General features: G+C 48.9%; 1 protein-coding gene across 5 annotated transcripts in view; it reads left to right on the top strand.

The window, feature by feature from the left end:
- MSI2 (musashi RNA binding protein 2) overlaps positions 1-14353 on the top strand; it is a gene marked incomplete at both ends in the record, with an annotated part of 373209 nt that overhangs the window by 320574 nt on the left and 38282 nt on the right. For 4 of the 5 annotated variants that reach the window (XM_084236676.1, XM_084236678.1, XM_084236675.1 and 1 more), the window contains 2 exons: positions 1272-1386; positions 10361-10435. In XM_084236676.1, the coding sequence (XP_084092802.1) occupies positions 1272-1386; positions 10361-10435 (190 nt within the window). Of the gene's footprint in view, positions 1-1271; positions 1387-10360; positions 10436-13273; positions 13315-14353 lie in introns of those variants that run through there. The other variant, XM_084236679.1, reaches the window with a different exon arrangement.

The following is a 14353-nucleotide window of genomic DNA, read 5'->3' as shown; positions in this document are numbered from 1 at the left end:
TCATGCACTCCTCACCCCTACCCCTACTCCGTAGATCCACTCTAAAACAATGTATACTCCACAACTTTTCCTTCATATCTCACTCTGTGAACAATACTAATTCACTCTATGTGGTAGTGATACTTCAACAGCTGTTGATCTACATGGAGTTTTGGCTCCTGTACCATATGGACCCAGGCTGGTTTTTAAATAAGATACCCGATTTTTGCCTTCCCCATCACTACCAGGCTGTTATTGTGCAGTTAGTTTTCACTGCTGTGAGCCCTGCCTTACCTTACAACATCCCATCTTCATCAACAGTGGGATTCATTACCAACTAACAATGCTTGTTAAGTTGATCTGTGACTAAATGCAAGTAAGTGCCCAGCAAGAGCCTAAGAAAACTCTAGTTTAAAAAAGCAGTGAAGGAACTTCAGCAGGTAGCTGTTTCACTTATTTCCTGGGTGTTGCATTATGTATAGTTGAGGTTATAAAATAAGTGACTACTGGACATTCAAGAGAAACAGAATTTGCTTGGTAGACGGAAGGGGAATAAAGGAAAGATTAGCAGCCACTTAATGACATAGCTGACAAATGAGAAGTGAGCAATCCAGATGAACAGAATCAGTGTTTAATCTTATTACTTCCCTCGAGAGTGTGCTGGGGCAGGTTTTATAGATTTAGGGGCATTGCTGACCTAAAAATATTAAAAATCCGGCTTCCAAACCTGCACCTGCTGGAGGTGGCTAGTAGCACCTTACACAAGCCCTTGATACTCAACTTTCTCATCTGTGAAATGGAACTAAGACTCACTAACCTGTCTGTTTAATAAGAGGTACAGTCAGATGGTATGATCTGACCAATCTCTGACCTGAAGGAACGTTAAAGGAATTTGTAAACTTGTAAAGGGCCAACCAACAGTGAGGGGCTGTTAGCGCTGCTATTGTAATTATTCCCAGACTCATCAAACAGTTGTCCTCTGCCTCCTTAACCCTTATGCCTTCTGCACAAGTTCAGCCTCAGCTCCCATTCATGCCTGTGTATCTTAGCTTACTTCCTCACCACCCCTCCAAACCCAGTTTCACCCTTGTAGGTTTTTCTGAAGCTGGATTTGCACAAGTGGTGTGTTTTCTTAAATATTTATTTTGCAGGCCATTTACTCCGCACGGTTATTTTTACAGTGAGTAAGGAGCAAGGCTAAAAATAGCTTAGCTCGTAACCAAATCGGTTCTGCATTTGACATTTACGTGGAATTCATTTACATCTCATTTGTTCACCTTTCTGTTTAACAGGTAGAATGTAAGAAAGCTCAGCCGAAAGAAGTCATGTTCCCACCTGGGACGAGAGGCCGGGCCCGGGGACTGCCTTACACCATGGATGCGTTCATGCTTGGCATGGGGATGCTGGGTGAGTCTAGATGGGATCCTGGGGACCCAGCAGAATGACTGTAGTCTAGGGACTGTAGAGGCCTGTATACCCAAGTGGGCCAACTACCAGTTGGACAAACTGCTTTACCTATGTGAGCCTCAGTTTCCTCAACTTAGATGAGGATGGAACCCTCCTTGCAGAACGACTGTGACCACTGAGGTTGAGAGAGAGACACCTCTTTGTCCCATACCTGGCTCATAAGATGTAGTGGATATTATTTTCTCTCCTTCACAAATCCCTCTCTGCATCAGCCCTCTCAGCTGACTGGAGTTAGAGACCTAAAGACTCCTGCTGGCTTAACTTGTGTGGGCCAAGGCAGTGTTTTCTAAAACTTGAAAGAGGAGGGGTAGTGGTGAGAGTGGGTGATAATCCTGTCTATTTAAATGATTAACATTTTTCTCTTGGGATATCAAAATTTGCATTTAAATGGATGTTTTAAATAGCCTGTTTTACTCTTTATTTGCAAAAAAAAAAAAATGATGAAAGACAAAGTGTGTTTGTTCTGACAAAAAATGATCTCTCCTGGCTTTTAGAGAAATTGAGTTGCATATTATGCCCCTTCCTTAAAGGTATCTCTGTCCGTCCTGCATAGATAATTGAAAATCTTACCGCTTAAATGGCATGAAAGATGGAGAAAGCAGTGGAGAAGCGTAATGGCATGGGTCGCAACAATAATTAGAAATTTCAAGGCAAGAGAACGGTATTTTAGTGCAAGTTATTGTGTTTCGAGAAAATACTAATTAAATGGGATAAATGGTAGTTAATGGTAAAATTCCATTCAGGCACATGATCTGTCTAGTTTTAATGGGTTTTCATTTGCTTCGGATAAGAGTTGCTCTTCTACATTGTTTGATAAGCTCTTTATGTATTTTCAGATTTGCTGCTGTTTAAATCATTCCTGGCTTAGTTTTAAGTTTATAAAGCTTTTCTTGGTTTTATAAATTCTTTTAAAAATTGTATCTATTTATCTGAGGAAATAACATGGGCAGGTAAAGTTATTTTAAAGAACTTTAAAAAATGGAGAGAGAAGCCAGGAGAATACTGAAAATGGCTGAGATGTTCATTCTTCTCCAATTAATTTGTTCGTTTCACAGAGTTTCTAAGGAAAATTCTCTTATAATTCTTTAAAAATTGGACAAATGGTTCTAAAAACTTACCTAGAAGAATAAACAAATGAGAATAAGAAAATTTCTTTAAAAGAGAAATGAGAGAAAACCATTTTGACTGGACATCAGAGCATAACACAAAGCTGCAGTAATTAAAATAGAGTGGCATATTGGAATGCATCTGTTGATAGAAAAAGTTAGAGACTAAACTACATTTCTGCTTAAGAGTGTAATTTCTATTGAGAGTGTAATTATTATAAAATTATTATCTTAAATCAATGAGAATTATTTCCTGGTTGACCATAAGACACATTTGGCTCTTGCTTTTAAAAATCATTTCAATGTGGCCATTATGTTGTATACCAAAAGAAACTCTGAATGGACTAATAGTTTTAAATTTTAAAACCAAACCTTAGAGAGAAAAAAAGTTGAGCCCATTCCTACCTGCTGACTTTTGGGCCCTTGAAATTTAAATAATGGGTTGTGTTCATCCCTAGTACATAAAATGGGAGACTTTATAGGCTCCAAATCTTCAGGAGGTGCCCCCACCCCACCTTTGAGTCTAACTGGAGACACCCTTTACATGCTAGAAAGAATGAGCTGACTCTTTAGGGGGAAGCAGAGGTATGAAATGAAGCTTGCTCCCTTGTGTCAATTGCCAAAGACAGAAGTACAGCAGCTGTGTTCAGTAGCAGACGCCAGGACCTGTTGCCAGGTCTATACAGCCACCCAAACTCAGATCTCTGAACAGAAATCACCCAGATGCGAGATGAATGTCACATGCTTACTCCTCCCCATCCTTTCAAGTTTCAAGTTCTGACCTCCCTGAGCCACCATGAAGAAGTAACTGTTAGACTTTAACCATGATGACATTTTAAACTATTACTTCTTGACTCTTGAGTTATAACCTCCCCAGCCCCACCCCTTCCCTCCATTAAGGCTTTCGCCTTTTGCCCACATAATCTGGTTGAGACCGCCACCAGGCAGAACCCCCAGACCTCATTCAGCCCCCCTCAGATTACAGAGCTCTCCTCTTTCCCCCAACCAAGCAGAGAGCCCTTCAGGTGGAATTGATGGCATCAGCCCTGCCCCCAGCAGGGGGACCTTTTGGGTTGGGGACACTGGAATTGGGAGAGCCAGACTCCCCATCCTGTTAGCTGTGTAACTTGGGGCAAGTGACACCTCTCTGTCCTTCAGTTACCCCATCCATAGATGGGATAATAATCTCACTTCTTGGGATTTTTGAGGATAAATGAAACCATTACCATGCCCAGCAATTGCTGTATTTTGTCAAATCCCAGCTCCCATGAAAAGTAAGACATACCTTCATGTGCCATTCAGAAAGAGAAAGTACAGGTTGTTAACTGAGCCACACTGAGGCTTTCTTTACTGCCTGACCATGAGACAGGGCCCACTTCCAGAGATAGAAAACTAGGAGAGATAAAAATGCAGGTCTTACAAGCAACAAAATACAGTCATGTCTATGTGCTCACACTGGGAGATGTTGTTCATAAGGTATTGGGGAGCCCCAGACACCCTCTCAATTGGGGGGTGGCTAAGAGCATAGCCAGATTCATGGGGTGAATTGTGCTGCAGTGACTGCAGCCTCTACCTTGGTTCAGATCCCCAGCCTAAGGAGACAGAGAGCCTTGCATTTTCCCCTTCAATGAAGATCCTATGCTGGACTCCGGACTTTGTCAGTCCCCTGTGCTCCTGAATTCCCCAGCTGCTATGGTAAGGCATCCAGAAGCCTACAGGGGAGGCCCAAAATGTGCCCCCAGCCAGGATCCAGCTCAACCTGAGTTGCAGGGAGAAGAGATAAACCAGGCATAGCTCCAGGGGATAAGTTCACAGTCCAAGGTCTGGTGGGCCTGTTGCCTCCCTGCCAGACCCTAGTCCCCTGCCCTTCCTTCTCTGCCCTCACCAGACACTCCCAGAACTGCCCTCTATTTTGCTCACTCCCTGGGCTTCCAGGCTCCTAGGACAAGAAGAATGCCAGCTGCGTTGCCTCTTCTTCCCTCTACAGTGGTGGCATCAGGTGGAGTCTAATCCTGCAGTAGGATGGCCTCACCTGTCACCATCAGTCACCTGTCTCACATGCTCCATGCGCTCCAGGCCTCATGTCAGCTCTAGAATCACTGCCATTACCCCCAGCAACAGTTTGGCTGATGGCCTCTGCTCATGCAGAAAAACATCTTTAAAATCCATTAATAAATAGATTGAGATGAGGTTTCAATGATTTAAACTGGTATTGTTCAAAGAGCAGAAAGCTATATACCCCTTATAGAGATCTTTAGAAATGAGACTATAAACCATTAAAGCTTTTGAATTCATCCATTCAACAAATATTTGTTGAGTGCCTTCTAAGTGCCTGACGCTGTTCTAGACACTGAGAATAGCAGAGAATAAAGTCTCTGATCTCTGGGTGCTGACCTTCTGGTGAGACAACAGACACGCTGGAAATGGTGGAACTAATTTTTAAGCATCTTGTAAAATTTTCTCCATTCTTGGGGAGGGCTCATCAAAGGGAGGCTGATGGGCATATAGTTGTAGTTATCTTTCTTGATCTCTCTTGATAGAGTGGCAAACATCCTAGGGGTGAACTACAGCTGTTTTGGTTTTAGCTTTCACAGCCTATGACAGGATCTTGGCATAATCTGCCAAATGGGAATTCCTTAAAATGAATATGGGAAGGGGCCTCCCCTGGTGGCGCAGCGGTTGAGCGCTGGGCAGCGAGTCTGCCCACAGCCTCTGCAGTGCCGGTTCGATCCCCGGTCGCCGGCGAGGGTCCCACATGGCGCGCAGACCTCTCCTGCCACCCGCTGATCCCCTCAGCAGTGTACCTCGGTCCTTCTGCCTGTTCTGCTCCCCGCTCTGGCTCTGGTGAATTCTCTCACCCTCCTGTGCTTCTGACTGTGCCCAGTGCTTGTATTAATAAATAAAGAAATCTTTTTTTAAAAAAAATTAATATAGGAAGAAGAGGGTCATCCTTAGTCTGGGTCTCCCTGCCTTTGAGCTGCGCAGAACCAAAATCAACAAAGACCCTTAGAAAAGATCCTTTTGCAGCCCTCAGGCCTGGTCCTGCTGCCTCGCAGCAACAGAAGGGTGTGCAGTGATTCTCTCCATGCACTAGAATCTCCTTGGTTTTTCTTAATGAAAGTGGACTTAATAAAAGCAAACAACATGATTATAGTTGATATATCTGATTCCTCTTGGCCTTCTCTGCCCTCAGCCACATAATCCCACTGCCTTTAACTCTCTTGACCTTGTTGAGCACACACTATTTAACTTGTTTGATACCAGTGGTGGAGAAATAAATACCTCATTGCCAAAGCCTAAAAGAAAAGCTTCACCCTGGCAGCCCCAGAAATGGAGATGCACTACTGATCAGCGCGAGAAAGCCAGAGACTTGGCTCTTCCCAGTGCCCGTACCGAGAAGCCCCTGTGAAGTCCTGACCCAGTGTTCCCTGCCATTAAGCCCCTCCGAATTGAAAGCCAAAGGGAGCTGTAATCTGCTGGCATCCACTAACAGATCAAAAGGAGATTGGCTGGAATGGAAAGCGACATGTCAAGACCCATTTGTAACTTCAGCTGGGATTTGTGTCCCCAAAAATTATTTGCTGAGGTCGTTCCCAAGGAGGTCTCTTTTGGTTCAGCTGTTTCTGGTGTTCAGAGGAAATTCAAAATTCACTTCTTTGTTTTTCTTCTAGAGCAGCACAGCCCAGTAGAACTTTCTGCAGTGGTGGGAATAGCCTCTATCTGTGCTGCTCAAGATGGCGATCTCTAGCTAATGTGGTTGTTGGGCATTTTTAAGATATGGCTCGTGTGATGGAGGAACTGAAGTTTTTGTTTTACAGCATTTAATTCCAATTTATACAATTTATATCATTGAAATTAAATGTGACTCCAGATGATTCTGGGGGCTGAATGTCTTTGCAGCCTTTGGCCTTCACATCCTCGCCTGAGAAGGATTCCTGGCACTCGGTGTTGCGTCTGTTTGCAGACCTCACGGAGCTGACATGATGCCCGGGCCATGCTCTGCACACCGTGCAGCAGATACGTCACACTCTGGCAGCTCCCTGGATAAACAGCCCTTGTCTCTCGTCTCTTTCAAGTCAGGGGCCCGGTGCGAGCAGTTTTCCATGACGCTGGCTAGCTGAGTAACAGCCCAGGAGAGGATGAATCATGTGCCCATCTAGAATGCAAATATCTTCTAGGGCTGGAGCAAAGATTTAGAACCACAGTTCTGAGAACTCTGCCAAGCATCTCCAAAAGAGGGCCCTGAAATGAGCGAGTGGCAAATGCAAATTCAAATTCTGTTGTTGATTTCTGAATTTTTTTTCCACAATGGAAAGCCTATCTGCAAGAAAGGTAGTCACCCAGGCAGAAGGCTTGGTTTTTTCTTTAGTGACAAGAGATAATTACTGTGGGATTGATCAGGCGTCCAGAGTACTGGAGCAAATAAATTGTGCAGCGGCCAGTGCAGGAGGGGTCCGGCTGCTAATGGAAGCAGTGGCTGGGTCATCTCACCCTAATGTGGCTTGATGGCGCTTCCACGTGGGTCTGCTGTAATGTGCTATTGATATGCAGCCAGCCAATTTCCCCCGTGTGGCTGGGGCTGTGAGTTGCTGGAGCAGAGCTGGGCTGCACAGCAGTAAATGAAGAGGAAAATTGAAGTAATGTTGTATTATAAATTTATGATTTCATCTGCCTGACCCAGAGGATGTTCGGTGATTGGGGGCGGGGGGGGGGATTGGGAGATAAGATCCCCCACTTCTGGCAGATGCCAAATTCCCGTCTTTGTTGTTCCAGAGTCAATATTGACCCGTCCCAGAAGAGAGGGGTAAGGCCCCAAATTGGGGTGAACTTGACCACACTTTTCTTCCCTCTTGTTGAAGACTTTTGAGTGTGCCAGGAGGGGAGCACATATAATGTTAGGTGGTCCAAATCAGAGAGGGATGGGGCGTCCTCCGTCCACACCCACCCTTGAGGTGGTCTTGAAGGTGACCCATGGACTTCTGCTTTTGCTAGCAGCTTAACCTAAAATATTTAAGACCTCAGTGCTGAAAGTAGAAGCAAAAGAAGTCATTTTTCATGAGAAAAACCCCGAGGCAGCGGTGATCTGGCAGTTTGCATATAATCTGCTTATCAATATTGTTGAAATAATGGTAGGAAAAAATCTAGTGTTGAAAGATCTGATTTGTTAGCAGGTGATTAATTTGGAGGAGAACTGAGCTGCCTCACCATGAAATATACACCAAGGAAGGAGCCAGCACTAAGGCATCCAAATCTAATCTTGGCCTCTGCCTCTTCCCTCTTCTTCCTTCCCGCCTTCCCCCCTCAGGTACCAGAGCTCAAGGCCACATTTGGGTCCTCTCCTCAGCAGTCAGGATAGACCTGCCAGGCCATCATCCTGTCCTACCTGGGCACCTCTCTGCTGAAGAGACTTGAGTGCTGGGGAAAAAGCACGCAGTGAAGGAGCAGGTAGCCAGACCCTGTTGAGACAGAAACAGGTCATTTGACCAGTGAGTTATGAGTACAAGTCTGGAAAGGCTGTGGCTAAAGCAAGGGAAAGGAAACACAACTGGTCCCAGTTGAGAATTAGTGTCCATCAGTGCTGCAGGAGACAAGAGGAGAGCTCAAGCTCCTGGGGGAAAGGGAAGACCCCAAGGGTGTGCTCTCTGTCCAGAGGCAGGGCTGGAACCCAGGTCTGGGTGTCCAGTCCAATGAGGTTCCATTCTGGGTTTAATGGCGGCTCCACTAATTAGGCCAGAAGTTACCACAAGCACAGGAAAGGGAGGGAGGCTGGGATCTACCTCTGATCTTCTGAGGCACATGAGCTCTATGAATAGGAAACAAGATGACCAGCATACTCACTCGTGTGCCAGAATGCACAGATGAAATTTAGCAACTGATCCTGTTTCTTTAAACCTCGCCTGCAGGGTCAGGGAAAGCTTGTAACCCATGAGAATCTCTGAGGAGGTGGACAGTGAGACCCAAGAGCTGGAGTTCAGGGCTGTATAAGGAAGGGACTGTGTGGAACCACAGAGACACATGTGGACAGTTGTCACTTGTTGCCCTGAAGGCTAACGGTGTGAGTACTGTCTTAAACCCTCCCTTCAAAGCAGCTTTCTTCCAGCTTTTGTTTTGGTAGGAAGCAACAGAAGCACCTCTGACTGTTCTAAGCAGCAAAGGAGATTATTGGAAGGGGTGTGGGTAGCATACAGACTTGTCAGGAGGCTGGAGAACAGACAGGAACCTGGTATCGGGAAGGTCAGAACCATAGCTAAAGCCAGGTCCACTCTTGCCACCACTGGATGCTGGACTCTGCTGCTGCCCCCAGGACAAATTCTGAGCCACCCTCTCTCCTCTGCCCCACTCACCCTAGGTACATAGAAAGCTTCCACTGGCCAAGCCTAGCTTCCTTGCCTGTTTCCCAGATGCTTAACTCAGAGATCAGGAGGCCTTTTCTGCTTCCATAGTGAGAGGCAGGCCTCTCTCAAACCTAGGGGAGAAGATTCAGGTGCAGGGAGCCAAAAAACAGCCAGAGGGCCTCCCTGGTGGCGCAAGGGGTTAGACCTTGCGCTCTGCCTCTCTAGTGCAAGGTGGCACCAGGAAGCAATCCACACCTTCTGCAGTATGAGTTCAATCCCCGGCCGGCCAGGGAGCAACCCACATGGTGAGGCAGACCTCTCCTGGCTCGCCCACTGCTACCCTCAGCAGTGTATTTCAGTCAGTCTGCCTGTTCTGTGCCCTCTCTGTCTCTGGTGAATCCTCTCACCCTCCGCATCTCTGGCCTGTACCCCGGCACTTGTATGCATAAATAAATCTTTAAAAAAATAAAAATAAAAAGACAGCCTGAGACATCCACTCAGAGGTCGAAGCAAACCAAGCCTGTGGGTGGTGGCCAGAGCGGTGATTAAAGAGTATGATGTACCAAGACACCATACATTGAGGAGAGGGGGCTATAGTGGCCTGGCAGGGTGGAAACAGGGTGGCCTGTGGGATTTCACTCCAAGAAGGCTTCTCTGCGGCTGGAATCAAGAGGCAGGAATGTAAAGAGTAAGGTGGCCTGAGCAGGCGCAGTGAAGGGTTGAGACCCTTACTGGGGGTTCCCAGCAGCCCACAGAAGCTACAACAGCACTGGAACTTGAACCCGTACCCAGCCCAGCAACAGTTTCCACAAGCGCCCTCAATTCACCAGTCACCCTCTGCTTGTCTGCTGGGGAAAACATGTTCGCTCTGGCGCCCATCAAAACACGTGGCTTGAGACTGCAGAGCGTGGGGCCTTGCTTCTCAGGGCACATTTGAAGACCAGCAGTCTCTCACCATTCCCCAGGGGCCTTGGGAAGGGTCGGCACCCTTACTTGGCTGTGGCCCAGAAGCGCAGGGTCAGCCGTGGGTTTGATGCTGAAGGGTGATCCCTGAGTCTCATGCTCTGTCTGGTGCTGGAGCTGCTGTCCGCTGCCTTGGGAGGCGGCATTACAAGGACTTTAATCTCCTACTGTCAATACCTTTAAGGTAAAGTACATTCAGGGTAAGCTCTCCAAATGTCAGAGCCAGGCGCAGGCCCTGTGTCTAGTGCTAATGCGTGGCATTTACTCTGCCGGTTTGAGAAAGCGCGTGGGCTGTGGGGGTCTCTCTGCCCAAATATGGGTTAATTACCAGCCGGCCGACAGAAGCACCCCCGGCCACCAGGGAGAGGTGACCCAAGTCCTGAGTAAAGACCCTCACGGGAGACAAATCATTTCTGTGGTGGAAAGAACTTGGCTGTTTCTCATTCCTGCCCTCCCCAGACCTGAGGCATCTGTACTAACGGGACTGTGGTGTTTATCTCTGTGTTCCAGGCTACCCCAACTTTGTGGCAACCTATGGTCGCGGCTACCCCGGATTTGCTCCAAGCTATGGCTACCAGTTTCCAGGTGAGTGACTGTCCCCCCAGGACTTTGGAAACATGGGAGGTGGGCTGCATTTTGGGCAAGAGGGGAGGACCCCTAAAGAGAAGACAAATCATCCATACATGTTTGAGAAGCCCCCCGGATGTGATAAGTTTTGAGTCCATTTGACTATAGAGTCCATTTGACTGTACCTCAGTTCTGGTTAACTAAAGCAGGTCACTGTACGGATATCTGAGGGAGAGAAGGAAATGCTGGGCGGGGAGGGTGGGCCGGCTGCTTTTCGTGAAGCCTGTTACTCCACCTTTCTCACTGGGGACTCCAGCCAGGCTTTTCTCCTCCTCATTCCTCCCCCTCACCTGCCTCCGCTTCCTCTGCCTGGTATCAGCTTCTCTCACTCCCCCTCCCTCCTCAGCATCCCTGGAGGCTCCCGGCTCTGGCTTTGGTTTCCTCTGGTGTATGTTGGTGGGGTGCAATTGGGGCTTGGGTTTGCTCTCTGTTCTGGGTGGGGGGTTGCGTTCTCTCTCCCCTGTGTGGGCGGCAGAGGCTCCAGACATTACTCCAGGGTGATGCCCACTCACACACCCAGGCTGCTCCAGCTCTGATGTAGCAGGGAGGCTGTGACCCCCGCCTGAGCCTGGGCAGCAAGGGTAGGCACGGTCTTGTAGGGATGGGCCAGGGGTGCTGGAGGATGTCTTATGGGGCTTTGCTTTTCCCCTGTGCGAATCACCAGCCTTTCCCAAACCTGAGACTATATTGAGGTACTCGGGGTGAGGGGAGGGGAGGATGTGCGCAAAGGACAACTGGGGTTTCTGGAGCAGGCTTTAAGAAGGGAGGTTTGTCTTTTTAGGTTCTGTATTGAGGGAGGAAGCCCTGTAGGGTCCTGGGCTTCAGGCTGAGTCACTCCTGGTTGGCCATCCTGCCTAGACCTGCAGCCAGGCAGTGCCAGGCCCAAGAGGCGGGAGGGAGCAAGGATGCAGCCTGTGAGGGCGCTATTCTGAAGCCAGTGGGGAGAGAAGTGCAGGCTCAGGGATTTGGCTCAGTGTTTGCCTTAGACTGAGCATTGGGGTGAGACAGGGACATCAGGAGGCATTTGGGACAGAGCCCTGCTTAGAGGGGACACCATCAACAGGTGACAGAAGCCCTGTGCTCTTGTTCTGGCTGCCTGTGGGCCAGGCCAGGAAACATCTGGCAGAACTCTCTCAGGGACCTGCCCTGCATGGGGGACCACCGAGCCTGGGTAGAATGACACAGAGCCCCCCAATACCCAGTCGTTTACCATAGACCAAGGAAGAAGGGGTGATAGAGCATGCAGTGAGCTTGGAGCGATGACCAGAGCCCAGCTGTTTATCACGGTCGCCAGCTCCTACAGCTTCACACAACCAGCTGGGTTTGAGGAGGCAGGAATCAGGCATGAAATTGTACAGACGGGCTCCCGGAGCCATGGGACTCATCCTCTCTCTTTCCTCGCCTTTCCCCTTCCTCCCCTGGAAGCTTCTTGTTTGTCCCCACCAATCTTCAGAAAGGGGCCATCAGCGGCCGCAGGCATGTAGCTGCCTGTTCTCAGGGTCAGGCTGTGGAGTGGCCCCTGTGGCTGGACCTCACACCTGTGTGAAGCTCTGGAGACCTCACTCCTGGAGGAGCTGCAGCTTGTGGAGTGGTGGCTCTGTCCGCTGTTTCAGACACCTTCCTAGCAGCCTGGGATTTCCAGCTTCAAAACCTAGGTGTCCTCTGTGGTTTTCCAGTCATGGAAGTTCAGGTGGTGGCTTCCCTGGAAGCCAGATGTGACATTCCTGGAGCTTGGACCTCAGGGGCAGGGCCCCAGGTCATGAAAGCTTTAAAACGTTCTGACCGCCATCTCTTGCCTCGTGCCCGGAAGGAATGTTTCCAGTGGATCTGGCTGTGAGGACCAGGATGTAGTGGGGAGACCCAGATGAGGGGCAGCCCGACCACCTGTGATCTCTTAACTGTGTCAGGCTGACTGTTGACCCCTCCCCATGTCTGGACCCTGTGAGTCAGATACCCACAGAGCTCTCGTGCCACTACCCAGCTGTCCTGCTTTCCTTTGTGGTTTTTCTTTCCCTGAGTCTTTCAGGGGGCTGGACTGGGATTTGCTCCTAAGTGGTTGGGCCTTAACTGACACACTCCTCACCCCGCTATTGTTCATCTGTTCTGTGCAGTCACACATGTAGCTACTAAAATGTAGTTTCAATTCATCAAAAGTAAATGAAAAATTCATTTCCTCAGTCACACTAGCCACATTCCAGGTGCCCACTTCACCCAGTCCCCACCTCTTACCCCTCCTGTGATGCAGGTGGACCCCGCACCTCTCCCAGCCCTTTCAGAATCTGCCCTGATTCTGGACAGCGAGAGGAAGCTGGCCGAGAGAACGAGGGGACGCCAAGTCCTCAGAGCTTCTGAGACTCTTTATCCTGTGTGTTTTCACTCTCAAACCATGACTCCTGGGCCCCCTTTCAAGAAGACACAGTCTACCCTGCTATGAAGGACTCCCCCCTTTCACCTGAATTGGCCCTCTGAATGCCCTGTTCACCTGGCAGGGTGTCCACTGTCCCTCACAGTGGGTTCCCAATCACCCTGTCCCGTGGGGTCACTGCAGCAGGCCTAGGCCACGCAGTTGCTGTGAAGCAGCGCCTGCCTCTGCCCCCTAGGAGCGATGACCAGCCATGGTGGAAATGGCTCCGTCTTCCCAGACCCAGGGTCGGAAGGTGTGCCCCTCCCCACCCGCACCTGCCCCCCCAGCAGGAAGGAGTGTGACCCCACAGCCCTGCCGCTTCCTCTCTTTACCCCTCTGGGCTTCTCGTTTCCACTTAATCTGTTAATTTCTGTTCTTATTTCACTTTGCAGACTATTTGCCGATTTCACAAGACATAATTTTTATCAACTAGCTCTTAAGAGAGGCATAACAAATTGGGGTTTGCTACCATTACTAGAGAGAGGACACAGTCCCGGCCGGGGCTACCCCAGCTGCTGTCAGCGCCCACTGAAGCTGCCCTTGCTGCCTGTTTGACCGAATGTTCTTTACTCATTTTTTGGGAAAAGACTCATGCCCTCGTTGCTTCACTCTTTTTTTGTTTATTTGAGTCTCCAGTCCCCTCCCACTCTGCTTTTTGTGCACACCGGGAACATCCCCCCTCCCCCCACGTGCCCCCTTCTCCCAGAATGCATTGGGACCAGAGGAAAGGCCTCAAAACTTTCTAGTGACTCCCCAGGGGGATCCGGTTATTTTAAATAATGACCAAACAGACCTGTGGGGTAGGATTTTAAATGCTGTTGGCCACAGTGTTGGGGACATGTGGCACCTATGTCCCATGGGGAACGCAGGGTGAAAAGTGAACACACACTCGGAGGTTGTTCTGTAAATACTAACATGGAAAATGTAGTCTGGAAGAGCAGCTATGTAAAGCTATGGTTTGTCTTGAGGGCCAGGCCCTCAGTGGCTGTTGCCATAATAATAAACACATCTGCCTCAAGAGGGAACAGTGGGGTCATCGGGTGCTGCCATGTCTTCCACACTGTGGGCACCAATCCAGGCCAACCCCTCCTTCCCCAGCACCCCCACCCTCGCCTCCCTGCCCATGCGGGCTCTGTGTTCCCTGCTGGCACCAAGGGCCTCGTGGCCCACTGGAATGAAAGGAGATAGAACCCAGGCCCATCCCCATCATGTCAGCACCCCCATGTGGCCCCACAGAAGCATCTTTTCCCACCATCCTGACTCATCTACTTCCCGATTTAAAGTACCCCCACTCTCTGGATTACTGAAGTACAGCCAAGTTGGGCCCTCGGGAGTCTCCCCTTTGTTCACACTCCACAGTTGTGAGAAGTGACTCGCCTGCTTCCCTAGGATGCATTTGACATGAACAAATCCATCCATTTGAATGTCAGTGTCCTTGAGACCCAAACTATTCGGTTTGTTCATCCCATTAA

Source organism: Talpa europaea (genome assembly GCF_964194135.1).
Source record: "Talpa europaea genome assembly, chromosome: 7".
NCBI classification, from domain to species: domain Eukaryota; kingdom Metazoa; phylum Chordata; class Mammalia; order Eulipotyphla; family Talpidae; genus Talpa; species Talpa europaea.
The sequence above is the reverse complement of the archived record's forward strand: the minus strand, read 5'-3'. Positions and strand labels throughout refer to the sequence as shown.